The 27,948-nt window shown below is 42.3% G+C and overlaps 1 protein-coding gene across 4 annotated transcripts; it reads right to left on the bottom strand.

Annotated features, from left to right (window-relative positions):
- Positions 1-292: 292 nt before the first annotated feature.
- ZHX1 (zinc fingers and homeoboxes 1) lies at positions 293-27,948 on the bottom strand. Of its 4 annotated transcripts, none has more exons than XM_054167367.1 (4): positions 27,649-27,948; positions 26,598-26,708; positions 8,603-11,142; positions 293-1,233 (listed from the first exon to the last, which is right to left on the bottom strand). In XM_054167367.1, exons 3-4 carry the CDS (start codon positions 10,923-10,925, stop codon positions 1,151-1,153), a joined length of 2,406 nt encoding a protein of 801 aa, XP_054023342.1. In that variant the 5' UTR covers positions 10,926-11,142; positions 26,598-26,708; positions 27,649-27,948; the 3' UTR covers positions 293-1,150. The 4 variants fall into 4 exon arrangements, with proteins under 4 accessions (XP_054023342.1, XP_054023343.1, XP_054023339.1 ...); XM_054167368.1 differs by having other exon boundaries at positions 8,752-11,142; XM_054167364.1 differs by lacking the exon at positions 293-1,233 and having other exon boundaries at positions 6,458-11,142.

Here is a 27,948-nt window from a genome sequence, read left to right as displayed (position 1 = left end):
AAGTGCAGCAGACAAAGACTTCCGTGGGAAGGCGATTCCCATTTGCCCCCACTCTTCCCACCCCACGGATTTTAAATGCAGTAATAAAGAGCATCTGCCCTAATGAGAAAAATCACATGAACGTCTCTGGCCTGCTGACACAGCAGAACAGTTCATCAACAAGCAGCTGTACTGACTTGCACATGAAGCTGACCTCACACTGGCTGTTCAGCCAAGCCAGTTCTCCAAATTCAATGCATCTGAGGAATCAGTGAAATTCAGTTTTGTGTAACGAGGGGGGAAAAAAAAGGCATTTGCTAGATCGGCTTTGTGACATTTTCATACAAACATGGTTCCTGGTTTCCACACCACCTCTTAAAACCACACACACTCAGTAAGGAGACATTTATTCCATTATTTCTGTTTTCAAATTTTTGGTACAAAGTTTATTTTCAGAAGTTCCCACATGACCTTTTCCTCTACCAACGTCTTTTTAGGATTTTTCTCTCTCTGATTTATTTTCTTTATCTGTTGAAGCAAAAGCAGTAATTGCTACAGAAAGCAATAATGGCAATATTACAAATATTTTACAGCAGCATCCATTCGTCTCTTTGCCTCAAAAAAATAACAAAAATAAATCCAAAGACAAGATCCATACTGCCACAAAGGCTTAGGTTTGTAATATCCAGAAGTATGCTGCGTTCCCATAAGTGAGTTGTACAAGTCCAGCACAACTTTCCAAGTTTGTGCAGAGCCTGATAAATAAGACACAGAAATATCAGTTACATTATACTGTTTCTAAGAACTTTTACTCTGTAAAATGTTTGGTCACTCAAAGCTATAAGCTTAATCACATATCAAAGAACACAGGCAATAAAGCCCATCTTACTAGAACATATAGTTATTAGGCCAAACAAAATATAAGAGGACAAAAAATCTAGTGGTCACTGAAGCCTCTTCAAAAAGGTCTAAAACAGAATGCTTTCATCATGTATCAGAATAAAAATGTACTGTATTAAAATTTGATTTATTTTTTTTTTTTACAAGCTGTCTTTTTGATCAGTCTTCTATTTACAGTGCAGAACTTCTGCCAACTGCAGTAGTTTAACTTTGGCACAACACTAAGCTCCAATCCTTCAAGTCCTGTGTGTGTCCAAAAATTTTCTTGGTTTCACAAAAGATTAGGCCCATTCACAGTTAACCAGTTATCTTGAACTTTTTCAAGAATTGCTTCCCCTTCACCACATTGGGCAGCTACAAAGGAAAGACACTGTAAGCTATTGCATCATTCAAAAGAAAACTCTTCATTCTAAACAGTAACAGTATTGTTGCTTCCTTTAACGTCACAAACACCAGACAGATCACACAGATGGCTACATACTGGATACCTTCTAAAAACCTTGCTGGTCGTTAGTGAATCGTCTTCTTCATACTTCAAATACATAATAATGCATTAATTTAAGTTCACATGTCAAACAGGACATTTAAATATATTGCAATATATTATAGAAAATTGCAAAGCGCCATCATTTCTGTAAACGAGACTGACACCTGTTAACTCTCCTGTGCACATGAAGAGCAGTACCTAGTGCCACATTTTCTATACAATATAAAGCCTTCCCAGGTAGGGCAACTCATTTTAGTGCATTTCTGTACAGACTGTAAGCTTAGGTGCAGATAGCCAACTATGCAAAACTAGGGATACTCATAAGCCGGAACTGGAGGTGGGGGGAACATTTTGAAGTCGTAACGGAGCTCTTGCGGTTGATCTCTTTGTATCACAGATGAATCTTCTGTTGTTCTAGCAGATTCTGTACGGAAAGTTTTGTGATAGGTAGCTAGTACTGAGTAAGGAAATACTTCCATCAACAGCAACACAAGTATCATGTGTCTTAATGCATTCTAAGTTATACACAGTCCAACGTTCACACAGTAACCTGATCTCTAAAATCCTTGAGAAACGCCAACTGATTTTTAATGCCATAGTACTATAGCCAGGGATCAGTTACTTTATCTACCACTGTAGTGCTACCTGCTCTAGAATAAAGGCAAAAAAAAAAAATCAAACAAAAATCCAAGTCACACTTCCCAACAAGCCTCGCTGGAAGCAGAGGTAAGTACCATTGCTAACCACCACACAAGGATCAGTGCTGCAACCCTGCCAGTATGTTCCCAGGCAAAGATCCATCTCGCCCAGTTTCAGATGTCTGTAGTGTCAGCGCCTGCCTGCAAGCTGCGTGTAACAGTCCATGGAGTTTAGGGTGCAGTTTGTCTGACCAGCTCCAGACATGTGGGATGAACAGGCTTGCATTCAATAGGTATACTGACTAGCCACGGTGTCCTCCTCGAATGCAGACATCACCATGCAATCAGACAGATCCCACCTTAATTAATGAAAAGTGCTATGGGATCCTCAGTTACCTCTCCAGATTTTACAACACTGTGTAAGTCAGTTGTAGAATGAATATCCACCAAAAAAAAAGTGCAGATGCTCTTCACCACAGAACGAGAAAAAACCCCAAGAGCTCCAGCTGTTTAACTTCAAAATACTGGCTGTAACCCACCTGTGCTTCAAAGCCTCCCTTTTCAGAAGTGGGAAACCAATACAGATATTTGAGCTGTTGTGTATAAGCAACTATTGAGGGGATTTTTCACTTTGTTACAACTTTCATTTTAAAATATTTTCCTACAGAATTTTAACACATCACCTAACCTCAAGTAACTTGACCCAGTAAGTTTGTCACACTACCTGGTAAATCTGCTTATCCTAGGGTACTGCAAGCTTGATGGAGAACACAGGTGTAACCCAGCACTGTTCAGTGCAGGAACTGAGCCCTCACCCAGCCCTTCCCATCTCTAACTTGCACAAACATCCCAGGCATTATGAACAACTCTTGAACAGTTTTAGTGCTCTCTGGTTACTATCTTTTCATTACTACTGAATGTAGGAAAAAAAGAATTTTCCAAGGAAAAAAAATAAATAAAATAGCTATATTTCATTGCACTCTTTTTGTGTATTCAGGTTAGGGGAGGGATGTTTAGTATTACAGAAGCTTAAACATTATCTTCTCTCCTTGGGAGATATGAATATAGACAGGTACGGATCTGGGGCGGAGGACGCAAATTGATTTTATCCTATTTACAGAAGCAAATACTGATATCCAGCCTGAATACACAGTACTCCTTTAAGTGCAAAAGAGAAAGTGCTCCCCACCTTAAACTACAGCTTGGTTACTCGGCAGCCAGTGACTAGTTGTCAAGAGTTACTGCTGTGCTCTCATTTCACAGGAAAACAGAGGAGGAAGAGAGCGTCTGCATCTTTGAGCTTTCTGGCCTACAGGGACTGCGTAAGGCCATGAATCACTTTGTATGGGCTCCAGAAATGCTTTCTGTGCCTGCCTCAAGAGCTCCTTGGTGAGCAGGAAAGAAAAGAGGCTTTTGCCCAAAGCCAGCAAATCATGCATTAGAAACATTATTTTGTGTCATGTGCGGACATTGCAAGATTTTCCTTCCCAATAATCAACGTTACAGTCAGACACCACACTGCGTATGTTGTCTTGCAAAACCAGTTTTTAAAGTGATAGTGGATGAGGCTAAAAACTGGGAATGGCCTCATTTACTACAGTGTATCAGAGACAGCTCACTAAATTCTAATCAAGAGACGCAGGGTATCTTTCCTCTGCCTTCAAAACAAAGCAGAGATTTCTGTGTGCTGAAAATTAGGGTAGTGTTTTATTTGTTCTGTCAGAACAGCAAGAGTAAAGCTTGTTTTGCTTAACAACTTTTAGGTAAGTGAATTCTGAAGGGCAAGCAGCCTTCAGGCGTCTGCATTTTCCTTTTTTCCCCCACTTCCTACAAGCCAGCACTCTGTTAGTTCATCCGGATCTCTGGGGAGGAGTAGGTCTGGCTTTATTTTTACAACACACTAACCCTGGGGTAACTGAGAGGTTGATACTGGGAAGGCAGCACTGTTCAAGATGGAACTGTGCTCTTTCTTTGTACTCAAAAGCAAGAGCAAAACATGCCATGAAGCCGCACAATATGGTGATGCTGGATGCCTCACCCGGCTGTGACGCTTTCTTTTAGCTCTTCTCCGTCTCCAGTCTGGCATGGGATTATCTTTATTCTCTCTTTAGTGCAATTTCAGAGACAGCAGTAACTAGCATCATCAGATTAGGTACTCTCAGCAGAAATAATAGATAAAGAGGAAAGCTCTGCCTTGGCTCTAAAGGGACTGGTGCTCACAACTGAATTCTGAAACAGCGCCCCCAACAGTGACTGAGAACAAATCAGCTATTTACAGTTAATATTTGAGCAAGATCGAAGACTTTCTTCTTCTCACTGTCAGTGACCATCACTGAAGCTTGGCTTATAACAATCTGAATCACAGAATTATCAGGGTTGAGAGGGACCTCAAGGATCACCCAGTTCCAAACCCCCCACCATGGGCAGGGACATCTCACACTAGATCAGGTTGCTCAGAGCCCCATCCAGCCTGGCCTTAAAATCTTCCAGGGATGGGGCTTCCACCACCTCCCTGGGCAATCTGTTCCAGTGTCTCATCATTCTCATGGTGAAGAACTTTTCCTAACATCCAAGCTCACACCTAAGTGGTGAGGCTCCACAGAAATACAGTAAAACTATCCAGGCTTATCTACATAGTTCTCTGAATAGGGAATCAAGCAAAACCTCATGTGCACACTAACCTTAGCACAGACTTTCTTGCTCCTTCCCTCCCTAATGTCAGTGTAGCTGAGTCTAAACCACTCTGCAGTGTGTGTAAGCTACAAGAGGGAGCCAGGCTGCAGAGGCACACTGCCGATGATCCCAGTGATGCTCAGATCATCACAAATTAAGACACGTGCAGGTGTGCTCAAGTTCAGGAAGTTTCCTGTAGGTAACTGGTATGATGATGAGGTGCTCTGTTGTCTCCACCCACCAGCTGATTTCTGCTTCTCTCAGGTGCCTTAAGCACCTTGGTAAGGAGCACAGCAGCCAAAGATTGGCTGAGATGAACCTGGCCTAGTCCACTGTTACCAGAAGCCTTGAGTTCCCACCAGCCACAACCACAACTCATAGATAAAACAGATCAGCATGCTGACGACTCTTTCCAATGCTTCTCCTGTCAGTCTTGATGTGGGAGGCTTACAGGAGGAGTTTCCCTCTGTCCCAGGTAAATGTGTAATAAACTGGTAATAAATGGACCTTGTACATTCAAACAGGAAGAGATTCTCTGTAACGAACACATAAAACTGCAGAACTTCAGGGTGAACCCACTCAGATATTCTCACCCCCGTCACAAGTGACAGGCTTCCAGTGTGCATGTTGGCTCATTAGTTGCCCCACAGCCCATACTTTACTTTAAATTTTATATTCTGCAAACACTGTTACAGCCACTGGAATACATGGAACTGTAGAATTTACAGCAAGCGAAAATCTGGCCCAGTATACATCAGCCTTCTCTGACTATTTTACTGAAAGAAGATGTCCAATCCAACTATATTTAGTCTAATAAACAATGTATTTCCTCTTCCTGTGTTTTTCAGACCAGATGTGCTGAGGCCTACCATTGTAGCTGAGTGTTATTTAACAGAACACTGCCAAAATGGAAAATTTCCCAGTTTAATCATGTAATTAACTTGGATCTTTATTTCTTACCCATATTTTAAAGGAGGTTGAACTTAATGCTAACCTAAATGCAGCCTCTGCTAGTGACAAATGGAGATGTTTATTTGGACAGGTTGCCTGGGTGGGGTATTGTGTGTTGTGGGGTTGTTTTGTTTGTTTGCTTTTTTCATATTAGCATTGGGTCAACCTGAGGGATTAAGGCAACTCCAGCTCTTGCTTGCTAGAGGCATATTCCCAAGGTTTTTAAGAACTTGCTTTAATATTTTTTGAAAATTAAAAATAGCATCTCTTTCCCCATTAGCTTCATCCCACTCAGCAAGCACTGATTTTGACCCTGTATTCCCAGTGGAGCTTGAGGCTAACATGAGCCTTTTTTAAACCTGCTGGTATTTACAACAGCCTCATCCATACCATTACCAGCCAAACAAGAATACCTCCCAACGACATGTAGCAGTCAGTGCTGAAAAGGTCAGATTCTGATCTCTCTCACACCACCTCACATCCAGAGTCATAAGCACTCCAATGGAATACACTGACAACACCATTTTGCTTCTCTCCCACCCCTAAATTAAACAGAGGGATTTCTGGCTAGTGTTCTCTGACACTACAGGCCGCTTTGTGTCACATTGATTTAAATCTTGGAAGCCAGGAAATAGTTTCATCATCAAATTTGTGGCACACACCAAAAGCTACTGTTTGTTACTTTCCAGAAGTCTCAAATGGTCATACGAGCTCACCCTGTTAAATGGCTTTCACACAGAACATCCTTACGCAACTTGGGCAGCCTGCTCAATCTGGGAGTAGAAGGGCAGCTGCAAATGTCCAGAGAGGAAGGTGAATTAACAGGGGGTTTTGCCAGATGTTATTCCCTTTCTTGCTTTGACCTGGGTTTCATGCACAATCAGGTATGAAAAACAGATCTAACATAGACATCTCCTGTGCTTCACAGAATCACGACTAAAAGGACTTTCTTGGTCTTTTGACAGCTACCACAGTGAGGAAGAAAGACTAACTCCAAATTAGGTCCTTGGTAAAACAGAAATACTGGGACACACTTTCTCTACACTACTCTGTTTCCCACCAGTCACCAGAGCAGAAGCCTACAGAGAAGATGCTGACAGATGTGCAAATGGAGATTGCTAGTATCCTTTCCATTAGTTCCAACGTATAAGCAGAGAATGCTGGCGACAGCAGCACCAATTCATCATCATCTTTTGACACCTAGAGTAACTTATCCCTAAAAAAAGCAGATTGACAGTAGCTAAAATCTAAAGTACTCTTCCTCAGAGTACCAGTTCTCTAGGCTGCCAGACATCTGCCTAAGCTAACTTCCATGAGTTTAAATTGTTAATTAAAACCTAGTATGCTGAGTTCAATGTTTTGAGACTAAATGGCTTTTTTTTTTCCTTTTTGTTTTGAAGACACTGATTCATGATGTAGATGTTCTGTATCTGATTAAACAACTTGTGGAGTTCAGTCCAGGTAGATCAAATGACCTATAAAAATAAGTGCATTCACCCAGCAGCTCTAAGAATAGTGGGGAGCTCAATTAGGTAGGATGAATTAAAGGTTAAACTTTTGGACAAATCATTCTACTGGGCTGTCACTGAAGAACCATTAAACACTAACATGTTTATGATTTCTAAGCATCTAAAAGCCATACAGCTTCATTGTTTTGAGAGTTAAACATCACGCCATTGCCACAACTTACGTGGAAATCTTTCTTAGTAGTACCCGAAGACGCTTTTCATCTCTGTTATCTGTGTATTCTTACAAAACCCTAAGCAACTCTGAACAACTTCTAGGCAGTTTCTACCTCACATTTACTTTAAAATTCAGTGTAAGATTTCAAAAAACTCAGTCATTTTAGCTAGAAATATACAAACTTTTCTTACCATTTCCAACCCAGGAAAGAACGCACAGGCTAAAAACAAATATTACTATTGACTGCATCAAGTCTGTCAGGCATTTAAACTGATGTAGGAAACGCTGCTTAAATGTAAAGAAAAGCATCTTCTAGCATTAGACTCATTCAGTTAGCTCATAATTATCAACAAGGAACGTTTCAGCACAAGTTCTGTAAACCCAAAACACTCTAAAGATACGCAAAAGGTGCCGATATCACATCCTTTTCTTACACCAAGCAATCCTCACCCCTAGGCTCATTGATTCCTTTGTCACACTTTCCCCCTTCTCTTTTGAACTCTTTCCTTAAGAAATAAACCCAGGCCTGGAAACCTTTCAGGTGAAGTGATATTTGCAAAAAGACATCTTAGGTTTTTCTATTTTCCTCCTTCATGATCAGGTAATGTTCTCCCACATCAACAAAAAAAATGCGTCTGGTTTTTTTTTTGGAATTAAACAACATAAGGCAATTAAGTACTGAGAAGCAGTCATGTGAACTGATGAACATGAACCTTCCCATTGGTAATGTGGAAGAGGAGGAGCTGAACTGGATCTGATTTATAACCCCCATGTCCTAGGCTGGGCCTGAGGATGCCCATCACTTGCAGCAAGGAAGCGAATAATTGTTGCCCGCACAGGTAGCATCTTGCCCACGTTCTTTTAGGTGGAAAGAAGATGCTAAGCAGGTGCTTGCTAAACTGAAGGCCATGAAAAAAAATCATTTGGCTCTTCATTGTAACATCAAACCTAATTCATAGGTTTTTGGCCCCCAAATCCCAAATTGCATGTCAATCTGATTTGGAAAGTTTACGCTTAACATGTCGGGGGGGTTCCCAAGTATCACTATCATCCGTTTCTTCCTCATCTTCCTGTTCTTCCAGGATTTCATCTTCCTCCTCATTCTCATCAAACAGCTCTATTCCAAGTTCTAATCTTCTTTGCCTTTCTGCAAACCACTCCCTGACCTGCTCATATCCCATGTGAGATTTGGCTACCAGTTCATCAAGGTCTTGCTCATTAAGAAATTTGTGCTTCATATAATAGTCCTTCAGGATTGCCGTTCCAGTTTTGAATTTTATGACAGACATACCTCTGTCCCAGCAGTTAAACCTCTTGCTTCCCCGAGGCCTCCCCCGAGGCCTCCCTCTCCCCCTCCCTTTTGGTCTTCCTCTCCCTCTCCTTCTTGCAAAGCTCTGGCCATTCAAACTGTTTGCACCAGCGCTCTGGTAATAGTAATACCATTTTAATCCACCATTTTTCCAGGCATAGCGAGTATCTCCAAACCAGCTCACAATTTCTGATCTTGGGAGCCCAGTTTCTTCTGCCAGCTTGTTGTATTCTTGTGGAGATGGCCACTGAGTACGGACAAAAGAACTTTTAAGCATATGCAACTGCTCGGGTGATTTTTTGCCTACTTTGCTTGAAGTGGAACACCCTGATTTTGCTCCTGCTGCTCCATCTCCCACAGACGTTTCTCCAGCCTCTTCTTTTGAGCTTCCAGCATTGGTCTCACTCAAGTCAGCTCCCTCTTCCTTCAAGACATTTGATTTCCTTCTTTCAGTAAACCAGGCATCAATCTCTCTCCTGGTCAGTTTTGTTTGGGCTCTTAACCTATTCATTTCTTCCTCGGTAAGGACAGGGTTGTTAAGAAAACTTGCTTGGAGGACTTGCAGCTGTTCAGCAGTCTTCTCTTTGAATTTCTGTGGGGTGAAATCAGGAAAAGTGCTCCACAGTGACTTGCTCTGCGGAGTGACTCCCGTTGGGGACTCATTCATTTCGTCGCTTGAATCTATAACAATGGTGGCACACGAATCACTGTTGAGATGAATCCCATGATTATTCTTTGAGTTTCTCTGATTGTAGCGTGTATCACTGAACCACTTCTTGATCTCTCCTTTAGTCAGCCCTGTTATTTTCATAAGTCTAACAATTTCTGAATCTTGAGGAAACTGATTTTTAAGGTAGCTGACTTTCAATTCTGCCAGCTGTTCTTTAGTTTTTTTTGCTCGGATGCCAAAGGAATCGGGATTCATCAGCGTGGATTCATTTTTGATAGGCTGAGGGGCTGGAACAGCAGCTACTGGCTTGGTTTCTGCAACAGGCTGAGCAGTGTGAATCTGACTCTTCTGTAACTGTGTTTGGTTTGGGACTCCCGCTACAGTCAAAGCTATTGGGGCTGTTACTGGTAACGTATTTGCACCTGCAACTTGAGTAAGAACAAGTCCTGGCTGACCAACTATTTGGCATGTCTGTAAAATTGAAGGTAAACCATTGCTAGCAGCAGAAATGTGTGCTGGAATAACAGTAATGGTCTGTGGCACAGTATGCACCGTGCCATTGAATTGTTTCCGCCTTGCTTCCTCCACTTCCTCCGGTGTCCAGCTCACACCATGTTTCAGGCGCTGTGCAGAAAACCAGATTTTAATCTGCTCCTCTGTATACTTAGCTTGAGTGGAAAGCACAGTGATTTCCGACATGGTCGGGTATGGAAATTTGTTGTAGGTGTTAAGCAAAAGAGGATTGTTATCCAAGGCAGTATTATAGGCTGGAATGCTATTTACAGGTATTAGGACTTTTGGAATCAGGTTTGAGTTCTGTGGAGCTGCGACAGCTGTTATAACTTGTGCTACCCCAGGCTGAAGCACTGGTGCCGGAGTCACTACCGCACCAGCCACGTCCGCTGCGCTGCAAGCAACCGAATGGCTTGCTTTCGACTCTGGAACCGGCGGTGGTGGGTTTTCTACTACTTCTTCAGCGTTTGGCTCATTTTCAGTTCCCTTTTCTTCACCAGGAATGTCATCGACTACATTGTGGAAAACGGCAATGCGTTTAGTTTCAGTTTTGTTTTTCATCATTTTCATAATAGGAGTTTTGCTAATTGAGATCCCTGACGAGGGGGGCTCAGAAGAGTCGGCCTGTTCAGCACGTTCTTCCCTAACAAAACTCCCATCGAAAGTGAGATCGTTTACGGTTTGTTCAAAGATTGTCTGATTGTTACGTTTCACCATGGTCAATTTAAAGTTTTCCTCTCCAGGGTGGTACTTCAAATTATGTTCTGAGAGAGCATCGTATCTTTTAGTAAGGAAATTGCATTCTACGCAAACGTAGGATGAATTTAACACTACGTTGGGATGTTCTGAGTCCACATGGAAAGTAAACATATTGAGATCTGGAGTTTGAAAAGTACAGTATTTACACTCATAACCACCTTCTACTTTATTTGTGTTTTTCTGATTGTCGGAATCCACATACTCATGAACATCCTCATCGCTTGTTACGCTCTCTGCTGGCGGGTTCTCTGCTGGAGTGAGCACAGGTGGTCCTTCCTCCAAGTCTGACACCATTTCTAGATCCGGATCCTGCTCGTTGGCTAAGACCATGCAGGGTGTTGTTGATTTTCGTTTACTTGCCATGCCTGTTATGTGAAAATTATACTGACTGGTCAGATATAGACTTAGCTTCAAGCTCCTCTTGATTAATAATAATGGCTTTCGGTACTTCAAGTTAGCTCTTGTAAAGTCTCAACATTTATCCCATTAGCAGCTTTTCTTTTGTAGTGCAATCAGATTAAAAATAGATAGTTGAGGATGAAATGTTGAGACACACTGTTTTAAAGTCCACATCCACCACCTGTAGCAAAGAAGAGACAGTGGAATTAGTTCAATTTAAGAATAACTTCTGCTACATATTTTGCCTTAAGGCCTTTGGGGGTCAATCTGCCACTGTTCATCCCCTGAAAGCAGCAGACCCATTCCAACAAAAAGTTACTCAAAGCTAAGTTAAGAAAGGCAAAACCCAATCCATTCATCACAGGCTGAAATTTGTTTGTGTCAATGCACTGAAAGGCATAAACACAGGATGGTGTAAACCAGGTAACTTTCAGTTTTTCCCCTTTTTTCAGAAGCCTTTTTCTTGGCACAATGCTGAGGTCAGTTGTCCCATATAACTTCTGCAGTCTTGCCTTTGGACTGCTTTGCCTAAGCTATGACAATTTGTTGCTGTTTGGGATTCCATGGCTCAAACCCACAGGACAGAATGTAGGTTTACGCCCCCTCTTCTCCCTCCCACAGGGAAAAGATATACAGGGGAAGTAAAAGGGTAAACAAAAGACTTAACAGAAATCAGAAGTTAAGAAAGTAATGTTTACAAAAAATACAATGTATTTCGGGAAAAAGGATGTACAGTGATACAGGGGAAAGGGCTAAATACAGATATATACAGAACCAGTTTGTAGATGGCAATGTAGTCTTTGGATGTAGGCCCCAAGAGGTGGAGGTAGGCCAGGACCATGTGGCAGGCCTGACCACATGGTCATCAGCTCTCAGTCAGGCAGGGAGACACAGGGCAAGAGAGCAAACTTGAAATTCCTCCACATTATATAGAGGGTAGGCAGGAAATGGGAAGGAATAATATGACTTGGGGACCTCTCCCCGGGGGGGTGTCAAATTTCCCATCCACCTGGGCATCAGGTTCCCACCCACCTAGGGGGTTTGGGTTTCCACCCACCCACCCAGTAGCTCTTAAACTACACTACTTCCCTCAACTTCCCTGTGAGCTCAAGTCCTTTCTATCACAAACTCAGCCCCCATATGACTTCTCCACTACTAACTGTCATTCTTTCACTGCACAGATTGTGAAGGGTCCTGGAAAAGGCAGGTTTAGAGTGTTTTCTATTACGTTATACATGTGAGCATAAGCATGTACAGAGTCTTTCTCCCAAGTCTGAAATCAAGCAAAACAATGCCTTTTTAAGGCACTTTGACAGACAAAAGAGGACTGTTTTTCCTTCCTAGTTCTCCAAAAGTAATTCACCAAATGAAGACCAATTCCAAACGATAAAAGTTGATTGCTAGCACATGGCAATTAACTAAAATCTGTTTTCATGCCTCTATGCATTAACAAGGACATGATTGATTCCGTGAACTGTACTGGAGAGAAAAAGCATTAAAGGCTGATAGAGCAAGTAGAAGCCAAACAAAATGATGTATTTTTTGTTTAGAATTCTTTACCCATTTCTAAGAAACACTAAGTAGCACCAAACAAATATCAGAATAAATATAATCTTAAATAGCACAGACTTCTGCAGAGAGTTATAAACTCTACAAGTTTTCTTCTTGAAACAAAATCAGACATTGACTTTTCATAGCAGAAGCCCCACAGGTACGTGATTTTTAGACAATGGAGTGTCATCGACTTCCCAAAGTGAAGGCATGCTCAAGTTCAAGAGGAATACTCAGTAGCCGTTTCAGAAGGTTTAAAAAGCCAACAGCATTTAACAGGTTAAAAACAGAAGGCCAGCTTTGTTCACCATGAAGTCTTACATGAAAAAGAACACTGTTAAAGGAAGAAAGGCAGTTACAGGAAATGGGAAAGGGGTAAGAAATACTATTTCTCACTGTATGATAAGGCAGGTCTTTCTTTTTTATTATGGGAGGGTAGAGGCTGTAGAAAGGAAGAAAGATAAATAATTATTAGCATCACATTTCTTCTTTAGGCGAAAGACAGAAATGTTCATCCCCAGCTGCCACCCAGTGCTGCTCTGTAAGCTCTCTTTTTGAAACTGTGTGCCTGACCTCACTTTTTCATAAATATCCTCCCCAAATGTTTTTAACAGTCACCCTCTGCACTACTTCCGTGCTTACATCCAATGCGCACGGCCTGACACGATAGGCTTTTTATGCCAAGGATACAGTTACACAGCATTAAGGACACTGACAATGCTCAATAAATCGTGGGTAATCATCATTCTGGGATGACAATCATTTAATAGTACTTAAGTTGAAAGATACCCTTCTTCCACAAGTTAATGCTAGCAGTCTGCAAAACTGCACAGAAGTGCAAAAGGTATTTATTGTAATATATATATCCAAAGTATGTCTTGCAGGCCATCTCATTTATCTTTGCAGTGAGAGAACCATGAAGCAAAGCTAAATGGATCCATTTGTCTTGGTGTGCCAAGGGACAAGAGGTAGAGCATTATTAACTGCACTGCTTCTCTGTAGGGCAAGAGGGCCCTTGACAAAAGAAAGACAACTGCCAAGACTGAACGTTGAGCAATGCTCATGGGGAAGAGCTGGGTGGTATTACCTAATCTTTCTGTGATCTTGAGTAAAATTTCAAAAATGCCAGAAAGGCCTGTTTTCAAAGGCTACTTAACAGCCAGTTTGCTGTCTGAAGTTGCAGTTTGAAAAGTGCCTGTGATAACTCTGCAGCACCTCATGCCTAGTGCAGCATGGAGTATCTACATGCAGGGCCGTCTGAGCGAGTGTAAGCTCTTGCTGAGGGTTCTGTTCTGGGATGGCACAGGGCACAACTGAAAGCAACATTTGACTAACACGCAGTGTTGAAGCATGCTCCAGATAAGGCTGGAGATAGTAAATAAAAATGGGAAACCTGTCCAACAAATCAGTAAGTGTTTTTTTCCAGTCCACTCATTCACCAAAGAGCATTCACAGTGCCTCTAAGCCCAGGCCCATGTGCAATGGTATCACTTGCAGCCTTTTAGCTAAATTTCTGTATCACATCTCTGTTTGCTGAGGTTTGGTTTCACTCACTGCACTGGTAAATTATCTCATCCCTCCACTGTTTACCAACAGAGCAACATGTCTCTGATGCAAGCAGGCCTTAGAAAAAGAAAGTTGCACCTACGCTCTTCTCATTACACTTTGTAAGATACAAAACAAACAACAAAAAATTGTTGTATTGTGATTTCAAAATTCTATTTAATTCAGTGCTATGAAGAGCAACAACAATGTTCACTAAAATACCAGTAAAGCAAGAGGCGTGCAAACCCTCCCAGCCTTCTTTTCCCTACAGACTACAGACACCACTGTTCCCTTCTCCTTGGTGGTAAAGGGATTATTCCATGTGCAGAACCCTACTTGACATGTTCTCTCAGTTTGCCAGGGGATTATGAAAGCTCACGCTCAAGTAGTTTATCAAACCGATTATGCACCACCCTTGTACTTCAGCTCCTCGACAACACTTCCGCTGTACTGCTCACAAGAATGCCATGTGAGACCTTTCTGTGTATCTGGCCTTCAGATGAAATCATATTGTCTTGACATAGAATGGTTTTGACAAATTCACCTTTTTAAGAAACCTGTTACTATTCTCTAGGTTCTTACAGACTGATTTTTAGGAAACTCTTCCTATCTCATCCTGAGAAAAAAGATCCTGTTACCTGATCTGTGATTCTCTTCATGTTCTTCTCTTCTGCTCATGCCTCTCTCTCGTTCAAGACAAGGTACTATGTGTAAAGTCCTCTGACACCTACCCCCCAGTCCTCCATGAATTCCTGAAGATCATCAGTATGTAGTTCAGAGATTGCTTTGGCTTGTGCCTTACATACTTTAGGTCAAATACGCAACTTAATATTGATTAAGACTTTCTGGTTGTAACTGGACTGTTTTTATCCCTCACTGTTAACACTGACATTACACAATGTGCAATTTTGTTTGTAATTAAATACTCCAGGTGTTTGCTTTATGCCAAAAGCATCATTTTTCAATAAAAGAATCTGGAGGAAAAAAAACCATTCAATTTGTTACACTCTTAATCTCTCAAGGCACTCATCAATTCAATCCTCTTCTGTAATTTTACATAAGATTTTCATACAACTGATGTTCCTAGCAAAACCAATCCACAAAACAGATATTTTTAAAGGAACACAAAAAAAGTAAGGGCAGGTGCATTTTTTTTGAAGCTCCAGGATCTTATGTTTTATCCTTGAGCAGGCAATTGCTCAGGACAGTGCTGCTTAGAAACAGACATAAACAGTTAATCCCAATTTATTAACAACTATACGACGAGAGACTTATTCTCCAGAGTGGAATTCAACATTTAAAGTTATTTCTACAGCAGATTTGGATAATGATTATATAAATATTATCTAAAGGCAGGCAGAAACCTTCTACCCTTTGATTATAGCTTCAGAAGGAAAAGATGAAGGGTTCACAGCAGAAGACATATTCAAAAGAATCTGTTTCTGGCATACCTTTTTTTTTACACACCTCTTCCCTGCCTCCAAGGAGGAAGGACAGGAGTAGGTGATGGAGCAAGAAAATAAATGAGATTACAGAATGCATTCACTGTGTGCTCAGATTGCATGCTTTATGAAAAGGCATTTCTCCCATCCAGTGTGCAGGAAAAGCATGCCAACAAAGCATCCAAACTCAAATACTGTGATTTTTAAGAATATGCAGAGTTGCTCAGGAGAAGATGAAGCAATGGAAATGGCTTCTAACTTCTAGAATCACCCAGATTCCAAATTGCCTACAATGTCTCTCAACACAGAAGACATTGCTTTGTCTTTTCCTTATAGCATCACATTAATCCATGATAACATGCAGTTGTTGATCCTTCATTTAGCCTCCTTCTATTTGAATTTATTCAGAGTAGATGTATCCGTGTCAAAAACTATTCTGCACAGAGCTCAGTGAAGGCTAACCTGCTTTCATCTGTGCTGCCTGTCAGTGAGAAGGGTGAAGGCCTTTGTTTTATAGTGCCATTTTCGTTGGTTGTTCATTATCTGCAAAGTTCAGAGGGCATTACGCTTATGGTTCCAAAATAAAGCCATAGCTCATCTAAACCTTGAAATATTCACATTTGATTCTGGTTTAAAATGAGGTCTGGTTTTAATTCAACACAAGAGCAAAACTTGTCAAGCTGATTTCAGCAGGACTTCACGTGTGCTACAAAGATAAAGGCATGCTTTGGGTCCCTGCTGCATTACAACCTGAAATGAGGGAGGCACGCACCAAATGCTGCTGTACAGAGCTTCAGGGTATGCTGAAGCTAGACTCATGCTGGAGCACTGGGATCCTAATGATGCCCAGCACAGGCTGAAGGGAGCCTGCCATAGGGCACGTGACTAGACTTTCTCAGTTACTTCCTATCCTCACTGGTTTTAATGAGTAACAAGCAGGTTCCATCAAAATAAACTTCAGAATTTCAGGCCATAATTGACTACTAAATGGCCTGGATTGTTGTTCTCTATTACAAAATATCCTCCAAGTACCTCTGCAGTGAGCACAGCAACTTGTGTCATCACTTTTGACACAAAAAGCTGTAATTGTTTTTTATGTTTGATCACAGAGAAGCTCCTGACCAAATATGACAAGTACTTAATGATCATGGGTCTGTTCCTCAGCACATACACAAGTATTGTCTATGTGACCCAGTCACTTTGGCAGCTAACCCTCACAGAGGCAGGTAGTTTTTTTGTTTTGCTGGCTTTGTTTTGTGTTTTTCTGACTTCTAAAGCATTCAATTCAAATTGTGAGCACACAGGATTTTTAACATCAGACACGTCTGCCTGATTATTCTTGAAAGCAAGTATCAGACCGATGTGCCCCATAAAATGGCAATGGAGTTAGGGATATTTGTTTTGCATAGTTACAGCTCTGTTTTCTTTTGCCTGCTGTGCTGTTACATAGAATAAGGAAAGGAGGAAGAAATAAATTACTGATGGGAAAAGATTTTTAAACATGTTTTGGGTCAAATAAACATGTACTTCAAGCTCCAGAATGTTTCATATTGACTTTAAAAAAAAGAAGAACAATAAAAAAATTACTCATTTTTAAATCATATATAAAAAAATGTTTCTCCTTAAAAAAACATCAAAATAAAATGTTTTATTCTCCTGGGATTTCCTTCTTTAAAATGAAACAATCTGGCACAGAAATGATTGCACAAAATGTTCCTCTTGACTTCAACTTACTTTTTTTTCTTCTACCCAGATGAAAAAATCCTAGAGGTTTCATTTTCCCAAGCCCTAGTCTAGTGCTGGAAGCACAAGACCTTCCTTCCACTTCCTGCAGTTCATGTCCCCTTTCAGCTTCTTCAGGGACCAGAGCAGCAGTTCTACAGATGGTCCCCTTTGCTAGATAGCCCGACTCATTCTCTCATCATCCCTCGTGCTGTACAGGAACCCCCGCTCTTCTGAAGGTGACACAGCCCAGCACAGATTGTCTCCTCTTCTCCCCTCCTCCACTGCAGATAACCGTACGTACCCTTGTCACATTGGGAAAACAGACTTCAGATTGGCTGCTATCTGCTCTCATTAATATTTGCCTTTTACCAAAGCAAAATGATATCCTCTCAACAGCAATTAGATGTATTGGGAATGCTCTACCCTTAAACAAGTGAGACTAGGTCTCAAGGTTTACCAGCTCCCACTGGCTTTATAGCTCCTGCTAGGCCAGTGGCATTTGCAGGAGCACAAAACGCAGCAGCAGCTTAAGGAGTACATTGATGCATGCCAATACAAAACCCTAGGCAGATCAAGGAGTAGAATCCATTTAATACACGTGGTTTAAAGCAGCCTGCAAGTGTGCTTGACAGGCACAAAAGCATGATCAAGAGCAGGTAACAAAACATCCTGCAAATTCTGCCTTGGATACAAAAAGGTAGTGATACATTATGACTCACAATTCTTCCCCTTTTCTTTTTTTTTTTTTTTTCCCTAACAGTGGAATGCATTTCTCAGACCTCAGGGCTAGATCCTTGCCAAATTTCAAGTTCCTATGTCAAATCCCTGAGGCACAGAGCTGTTCAGAAAAATGAAAGATAATACGGCTTTTTACTTTGCAATTGCTTCTTCTCCTTGCTTTCCTCCTCACTGTTAATTTTGAGTCAGCTGAGTGTGTCCCCAAAATTCAGCAAACACAGAACAAAAGCCTCCTCCAAACAGAAACAATGTGTGAGAAATTCCCATTTCAGTGATCATAAGAGACTAAACCCAGGGGCTCGCAATGGCCTCACCAGGTGACACTAACACGCATTGCTCGCTGTGTGCTCCACACGTACACACAGACTTGCATACACCACAACACACACCCATAATGTAAGTAACATGACAAAGGACCCAAACCCACTTGAAATAAATTTGTAACTCAATATTTGTATGAGCCAGTGTTTTATGAACAAAGAAAAAGCCAAGGGCTTGGAGTGGCACACCAAAAGCAAGGAAAAAAAAATTACAGTTCTGTTGAATGGACCTAGGCTAGCATGTGTCAAGATGAAGACTTGAAGGCACATTATCAAGGCTGCAACTACTCTTCTGGACCCTCCTCTACCACTTATGCCTCTATGGCCTTCTCCTTACATGAGCCTCTTCAGAACCTCTTCTGCACGCCCCAGACTCACCTGCTTCACACCCCATGCCCTCCTTAAAGCCTCATCCAGCCTCTTAGGTCTGCTACCACTTTGTGAGAAGGTCAAGGACGCAGAGTGCATAAAAAGTCCTTTATTTTCTTTGCCACATGATTTGCTTCTCTACTTAGGAAGTAAAAAATGTGACTTTGGAGTTGATACTCTAGAGGTTGGGGTGGGTTTTTTTTGGTATTGTGGCTCCAGAATGCTGCCAGTGTCATACAGCAGCTTTACAACGTAAGCTGAATCACTAAGTTAAAGACAGAGAAAACCAGTCTTAACAGACATGGACAGCATACATCCTCACAGAAACAATCAATATAATCTAGTAGCTACAAAAAGGTATCACATTTTGTCTCATAAACCCATAGGTCTTTTAAAAAAACTACAGCCATGCTTCAATAAATGCATTCTTTGGTATTCTACATATTTACAGTACTTTGATAATACAGACATGTTATGCTGTTTAGGGGAGTTTTTAATTAAATTTTAATTTTCAACCAAATGCAGTTTGACACAAATTGGGAATAACAGGAACTAATCATTATCTGAAACCCAAGGTATTAATAATTCAGTATTTTCTAAGAAAATTACAAAAATTAAAAATTAATACTCTGAGTGTACGTCGAGATGAAGAACTGACAAAATAAACACCAATGTAATTTATCCCTTTACAAAACAAAATGTTGCCAACTACCACAACATCAAACAATGAGAATCATTCACTATTTATGAAAATTATCAAAAGCATAAATGCAAATCAAGATTAGAATGAATAATTTAAATCAAGGTTCCCTATATGCAGATTTAAACTGTAATGCAATCATCTATTTTAAACCATTTTGGTATCTATATATTAGGATTGTTTCTGAATTAATGCAGTAGTTAAATGATGCACATGAGGGTAAAACTGTTTGGTAAGGAGAGGCAAGATGAACATGATCAGTGTCATTATTAAATCAACCAAATTAGAAGAGCCCCAGATAGGACTGGGGTGTGGTGCTCGGAGAATGTTTATGAATGTCCAAGTTTAGCATAACAGAATAGGCAACCCTTGAAACCCCATGGGAATAAGATGCATCTGTTGTTATAGGCAGCCCCAGCAAAATGTTACTGGTTCACTAGCCTGGGGCAAGCTTCCCCCCCCCCCCCCCCCCCCCCCGCCCCCCCCTTCCCTTTTTTCTGACAGCCAAGTACAATATTAGCTTGCCTTTTTTTATTTATTTTTTTTTCCCATCGTCAAACTGAGGCTGGGTGAGAATATTTTGTGTCTAGACTAATAAATGTTTGTAAGGATTTTGCAAGACTAGTTTATGGGAACAGAATCCACTTTTTGTTTTCTGCTGGAAAAAGCAGCATTAAAAGCAAATGAGCACCATCATGCATTTGTTTTAAATTGCATATTACAGCACTCCTATTTTGTGTGCAATCAATACATAATTTGGAAGAAAAATGCTTTTAAAATTCAAAGCTATCCCTGAGTAGCTAAGGTTCTCTTGGAAACTGAAGGAGGAGTCTGAAATTATTGTTCTTTTGTTTGCATCCCCCAGTGGGAAAGGCAGCACACAACTAGGAACCACTGTGCTCTGAGGCAGCATGAATCATTAAGAATAGAGATCAACGTGTCGTGTGTCCCCCCCCCCCCCCTTCATTTAAACATTAGATATTAAAACTGAATCTAGGACAAAGGGAAACTAAACAGATTCTTTCCTTCCCAAGCAGTTATTGGGTTAAATAAAGTATCAAAGGGACCATATAAATGTTGTAACTTCCTCTAATGGAATAAAAAGATACTTATATTTTGCAAAACATGGCCTGTCTAGATCCTAATCACAAGCATCAACTTAATCAGTGGAAATTACTGGGATATGCAGGGGCCAAAACCTACATTTTCTTCTTAATATTTGTTTTGGAGGGTGGAGTATCTCAAGATGAAATGGCTGACTGAGGTTTTTATTTCATTGCTTTGGGTGGAAATGACTGAATCTTTCCACACAAGGTAGTGCAGAGAAGCTGCTCTAGTGCAAAGCAATCTTCAGTCCCAACCTTCCAAGAGGCTCACACCCTCAGCCTATCTCTCCTGGGAGTCAGCTCTCCGAAGCATCCACAGTTAAACAGCTTAGTAAGGAAGAGGGCTCCTGTTCAGTAATTCACAGTTAAGTAACTTCATGAGGACTACTCCCAGAAACAGGATGGATATTCACTCATATAAAGCAGCATATAACCAGAAATTCTGCCCTTGAAACTAGCTCATGCAGAAAGTAAGAACGTGTGAGAATAAGCACCACTGAGTATGGTGTTTGTACTGCAGTCATCCACACAAACATTAATATACTGGAAAGCTTTCAAAGCTTCTTAAGAACTCTAGTTCAGTTTCAGTGTATTCAGTAACATAAACCTTCTACTTCTCTGAACATTATATACTATGATTAATATATATATTTCTAAGGATGTGCACATGTGACTACTTCTTTACTATGTGTGGAAAGAGCAAAACGATTTTACTTCAGTATTACTCTTTTTTCTCACCTTTCCCTGATATTAACAAGGCCTTATTTTCCCCCTAGAGGAACCCAGGAACTAGAGAATTGGGAAAAAAATCCCACAAGGGATACTTCCATCTTAACTTATTTTTTTAATGAAATAATAATAAAAAAAATTAGTTATCAACTCACAAACTGCTCCAACAAATTAAAGTATAATGTATTAAGGAGTCAAATTTGAAAAACACTCATAAGATTCAAAAGTAAACTTGTGTGGGTTTGCACCGTGTTTTAACAAATAACCTGCAATGCCAGCAGGGTTCTGTACAGGCATCAACTCCAACAGTGCGAAGTTTGGAGGACAGAGAGCCTCAAGTATTCGGCACTGCAAACAAGGCTGCACATTGTGCAGTGCTGAATGCTCTGAGAATTCCACCAAAGCTACATGTGTTTCATCTTGCTGAGAACCTCACTGAGAAACAGAAACCCCTGAGCCTTCACATTTCATCTAGCTCATGGGTAATTGCTGCCTCTGATTTGCAGAGCACCCTCAGCTCCAACTGATGTTGCTGAAGGCAGATGGCCTATGTATAAAAGGCAGTATTTTTTCTACTTTGAACATATTCTGAAGATTAACTAGGAATTTGGACTTTTTGAAGAAGCACACAGCTGTAACTAAGGTTTAACTACCAGTCTTCTTCAGCCTAGATAGTAACTAGTGTTCCTTCACAGAATCACACAATCAACCAGGTTGGAAAAAAAACCTCAAGAGATCCAACCTATCACCCAATACCCAACACCTCCTGAGAACTAAGCCATGTCTCCAAGTGCCACGTCCAATCCTTTTTTGAACGCCTCCAGGGATGGTGACTCCACCACCTCCCTGGGCAGCACATTCCACTGGCCAATTACTCTTTCTGTGAAGAACTTTCTCCTCACCCAAAGCTCAAACTTCCCCCAGCGCAGCTTGAGACTGTGTCCTCCTGCCCTGCCACTGGCTCCCTGGGAGAGGAAACCAACCCCCACCTGTCTACAAGCTCCCCTCAGGTAGCTGTAAAGAGCAATAAGGTCTCCCCTGAGTCTCCCCCTCTCCAGGTCAAACTTCCTGACTTCTTTCCCATTGTTCCCCCTCTTGTTAGGGCATACAACATTCCCAGACCTCTTTTTTAACTAATTATCAAAAAAGAGCCTTACACCAATGCATAGAGCCAGTAGGAGAGTTTTAAAATCAACAGCACTTTAACATAGGAAGCATGTCCTTCTATTATAACACAGGGAGGAAGGTAATCCTGCTAGTATCATGTTTTGTTTTGACTATTAAACACCAGTTTTGAGGAAAGCCAAGTTTAGACATCTCTACCAAGGCAGCCTTGGACTATGCAAACACGCCTCTCCATTTACAAAGTTCTTAGCACCTCTGTCAAGTAAGACAATGTTAAAATAATTACACTCCTAATCTATAAAACAAAGCTTCAAGCCTTAACATCAGTATAAAATAATTGCTAATTCACAGTATCCATTGCAAGCTAACAGCTATTTCCTACCCAATATACAGAATCATACAATTGTTTAGGTTGGGAAAGACCTTTAACATCATGAAGTCCAGCCATTTATCTAGAACAGGCAAGTCCACCACTGAACTATGTCACTAAGCATCACATCTACATGCCTTTTAAATACCTCCAAGGTTGGTAACTCCATCACTTCCCTGGGCAGCCTGTTCAAGCCTGGGCAGCTTGACAACTCTTTCTGTGAAGTAATTTTTCCAGATATCCAATCTAAACTTCCCAGATGCAATTTGAAGCCATTTTCTCTAATGTTGTCACTTGCTGCTTGGGAGGAAAGACTGACTACCACCTTGCTGCAACCTCCTTTCAGATATTCGTAGAGAGCAGTAAGGTTTGCCTTCAGCCTCCTTTTCCGGACTAAATAGCCCCACTTCCCTCAGATGTTCCTCAGAAGACCTGCACTCTAGAACCTTTACCAGCTTTGTTATCCTTCTTTGAACATGCTTCAGCACCTTAACATCTTTCTTGCAGTCAGGAGCCCAAACCTGAACACAATATTCAAGGTGCAGCCTCATCAGCGCAGAGTACAGGAAGACAATCCCTTCCCCAGCCACACTGATACAAGCCAGGAAGCTATTTGTCACCTGAGCACACATACGTGGTTCCTAAGATGCTTTGAAGATTCTGTGTGCTGAACATGTGGAGCTTCTACCATAACCATCATGAAGTTCAAAAGCTCACGTTTGTCCTTCTGTCTGGTGGGGTGAATTGGGCGCTCACAGAGCAATGCTGACTTTGCCAGTAAGGGCTAGCATTATGCATGCCCATTACACACTTCTGTCTGCCCACTGTTTAGACTGCCAGCCTTCAATTCTTGCTTGAGCAACAACTTCAAATCGTGGGTCCCCCAGCAGCATGTTAAATTCCTTCATCTCCTAGTGAGACAAATGGATAAGGAAGGTGAGCAGCAGACTGCAGGCTGCCACCAGGAAGGGCCAAGTTGCCTGCCAAGTGAACCTAAAAGACCAAGCTCACTTTCTTAAATGGCTCCAAGCACAATTTGAAGATGGTTCTTTGGAAGTACAATACACTGAGCTCCTTTAGACGTGTGAGCCACAAGCAGAGGTCAAGCTACTAAGGATGTTTGCAACATGAAGTTCTTTGCTGTCTCTGACAGCACTTAAGGAGAGCAAAGAGTGGCATATTCAAAGGTCTTTTACATTTTTCCCTAAATATCCTTCCATTTAGACACATCCATTCCTCCTTTAGTCATCAGTACTTTCCCTAGCTTCTGTGGTTTAGCATGATACTCTCCATTTTTCTATTTTTAACAATATAATAAATGCTGTACTCTACATTCCAGTGCGTGCCACTCTAAATCATACCTTTTTTTCCAATGCATGCTACTGAACTTAAACCTTTAGCATGATCTCAAAGCTTTTAAGGATAAGAGACTGGTACACATCTTCCCACAAGAGACAAATACAGACTTCTGCTCAGTTTGGGCTGATTTCTGAAGCTGACTGAAAAGGATCCACTGGTAGTAGAGACACTGTTCTATGAAATATGTTACAGGTCACTGAACTCTGAGGGATATGCAAAAGACTTGAGTGGACCTTCTGAAGTTCCTTCCAGTTCCTTGACAGAAAGACGACAGAACTGGAAATGAACCATCAATTAAAGTGATGCAAGGCACAGAATAATGAAATGCCATCTGGCTGGTACAGGATAAGGAAATGTGTCATTTTTGGTGGCTTCCACCTCCACAAAAAAACCTCACAACTGTTTATGTAGCAAAGTGGTTTGAATATTTGGGTTCAGAACTAGCCTCCAAAAAAATTCAAGTGTGATAAAAAGGACAAAAGATGAATTGGTGTAAAGGCAATACAGTTGAATTAATAATTCTGAAAATATAAGTAATCACATCCCTTTGACAGCCTGAAAAAGCTGCTTTAATGCCTAATTTAACATTATTTGAAACTTGAGTAACAACAGCAGCAAATTGTACTCCTATGGGTGTATATTCAATAAAGGTGAGGCTACTGACACAGTGGGGAGACAGACAAGTAGATGCTAAGATCAATATTGCTGCCTACTTAGGAAATAGCAAATAAACAAAAGAAAAAAGGGAAACAACACTGTACTGAAAATTGTATCACTTGTGTAAACAAGTCACTGACAACTCAGAGGTGAACTATCTTGGGCATTTATGGATCAATGACCCTGCATCTAAAGTGCAAGGGAGAGGGAATATTGACCATTAATACACTGAAAAGAACATCACGTCCGTGCACTCAGCTGAAAACGTTCAGAACCCTCCCCCATGCCATGACTCCCAGAACTGTTATCAACCAGGACTTTAATAAACAGACACTGAAAAGATCATTCTGCAAATTTTGCAACTGGCTCAAGGCTTCTAAAAATTAGGAAAGATAAAAATACTTAATTTGACACTGTGGAATTCTTGACTAGCTTGACAGGTAAAGACAAACTAGTCACCAAAATAAGATTAGCCTTAGCTTAGCTACACGTGATTGTGCCTCAGCTGTATTGATTATGTGCAAACAGAATACAACAATTGCAAACAGTTGATATGCACTCGGTGCTTCAAAAGTTCCAGTTTCACAAAGCTGGAAAAAATCCTGAACCCAGACTTGGAGAAAAAAAAATCTGACTTCAGACATACATGACTGTTTTTTTAAAGAAGGTACTTCTAAAGTCACATCCTAACAAAAAGGTCATCAATCATAACTAGACGAGAAAGTTAACAAAAATGTAATCCTTTCCCTCAGACTACACAGAAACAAATGGGGGAGAAAGCAAGGGACAGCAATAGGCTTATGTGAAATGCTAGAGACTGCTCAGTGAAGCAAAAGACACCAGAAGCAGTCTTTTCAGTACATTAGGAACAAAAGGAATCCTAACAATAGTACAAAGTCCATTATTTGATAGAAATTCTTCAGTATTGAGAAATCTACAAACAGCAGAACTGTTCAATACCGAAGTTCTGCAGTCTCCAATGATATATTAGTACTCAGTGATAAATATTGTCTACCCCAATAATAACTAACAGTGATAAATGGCAGCAATTAAGGCTAGACACTGGATCCAGCTAAAGCACGCACAGGTCATCAAGGGTGTTGCAAGAAAGGAAACAATGCAGAAGAGAGGCGTAAGGAACAGTAAGAGTAGAAAAGTATGCCTCATGAAGAAAAGCTCTGTTTTACAAAGGCAAATTTAGGGACAGTCATAGCATACACACCCATTACCCAAATGTGACAGCAGTGGGCTTTTCAGTCTAGCAAAGACACGAACCACTTAGTAGCATGAAGTTAAAAGCAAATCATTTCAGCTCTTGAAAATGGCATCTACTTCTCATCGGCTCAGGGGAATTCATTTAACAACACAAGTGAAATAGGCTGCCCTACTGGCAGTATCTAAAGACAGTAACAAAAAGGTTTTCTAAATGATGTGTGCTTGCTCAGAGGCTGCAACACAGGCCAGTCCCCTAGTTTGCATCACACAGGTTGTTTTAAACATGGTTTCTTTAAGCACTCAACATGCTTCCATTTCTTGTGGGAAATCTTTCTAAGCAAAACTAAACAAAAAAACAGACTGGTACTCAAAACCAACAGCACAGATTCTAAAACTCCTCTTTCATTCCTCTTTGTAATGGAATATTTGTTTTCACGCAGCAAGTTTCATAACAAAATTGACTTATTTATATATGTTTATATGGACTTTGACATGCCCAATATGCTCTCTACACATCCCTATTTTAAAAACAAGTGGCATCCAGTCCAGCTTGCAGATCAAGAGACATCCCAGCCGTCACTATTTTACATGACACTTTGTGCAAAGTAAACTTCTCCAGCCTTCCGTTAACTATTTAACCTACCAGAAAGTCCAAGCTGCTCAGAAATAAAGCACAAGTACCTACCAGAGAATGTTCGCTATTGCAGACACTCTGAGCCCATTCAGAGATTCAGAACTGCCTCCATTACATGGTTTATTGAAGTCCGTGTTGATCTCCAGTGCTGCACATCTTGATCTAGGGGAGAGCCGAGTGTCAGAACACACCCCAAAACCCAGACACCCCCAGAAGAGTAAACCAGACATCTTCCCCAACTTTCCCTGCACATACACAGTACTGTTCCTCCACGCTCGCCCCCGCTCTGCAATGCCACGGGATGCGAGACAACTCTGCAGCCAGAACTTCATGGCTCGTTGGCTGCCGTCAGTCTGACAGTCAGTCCGTCAGCCCCGGCGCCAGCGCGAGTGCGCGCAGCCCGGTGACACTGGGCGGGAACTCGCCAGCTCCTCTGGGCGCACTGGGGTTGAACTTCTCAACTCTCCTCATCTACTGACGAGTCAAGACGAATTCTCCTCCACCCTGCTGCGAGCAAAGCCACGCACTAGCTCCCGGCTTCACAGCTGGCACAGGGCGAAGGAGGGAAAAACGGCGAGAGAGGAGATCGTCCTCGAACTCGACGGGGCTTAATCCCACTGCAGGCTGGGCCAGGGGGACAAGCAGCAGTCTGCTACGAAGTTACGCCCCGGCTCTCCCACCGCCCTGGCTCCCTTAGGCACCCCGGAGCTCACCGCCCCCGGCAGGCGATGCAACTCGGGCTGCGGGGACAGCGCCGGCGGTTCGCCCGCCGCCACCAGACAATAGGGAGGCGGGCGGGGCACGGACGGCCCACCGCGCCCACCCCGCGGGCGGCAGCGGGGCGGCCACCCCCACCGGGCCCGGCTCAGTCCGCCCACCCCCGCCGACCAAGAGCTGCCTTGGCCCCGGGCAGGCGCGGGGCAGCGGGCGCGCTGGCGCTGCCCCGTCCTCGCCGGGAGAGCAGCTAGCTCGCTCCCCGGGGGGAAGCGGGGGCTTGTGGGCGGCACGCCTCTCAGGAGGGTAAGGAGGGTCGCCCTGCCGGCGCCGAGAGACCCCCCCCTCTTCGCCCGCGCCAGAAGCAGCGGGAGACGCGAGCCCCTACCTGACGGCGCCGCTCCGCCTCGCCCCCTCAGCCCGCGCCGCCCGCCTGCCTGCCCGCCTGCCGCCTTCGCTCACGGCCGCGCCGCCATCTTGCGTTTCACAAACTACTGCACTTCTTTTGGGGCGGGGGGGCGGCGGGTGAGCCGGGAACTCCCAACGCCGCCGGCCGCCCGGTCCCTTGCCTCGCCGCCGCCCGTAGCGCCCACTCGCATCCTCCCGGCGCCTCGCTGCCCCGGGGCGGGTGCGCGGGGAGGCCGGGCAGCGGCGGCCGGTGCCTCAGCCTCCCTGGTAGGGAGCGGGG

The sequence above is a fragment of the Dryobates pubescens genome, chromosome 14, assembly GCF_014839835.1.
Source record: "Dryobates pubescens isolate bDryPub1 chromosome 14, bDryPub1.pri, whole genome shotgun sequence".
NCBI lineage: Eukaryota > Metazoa > Chordata > Aves > Piciformes > Picidae > Dryobates > Dryobates pubescens.
Note: the sequence above shows the minus strand (reverse complement) of the source record. Positions and strands in the feature narration are given on the sequence as shown.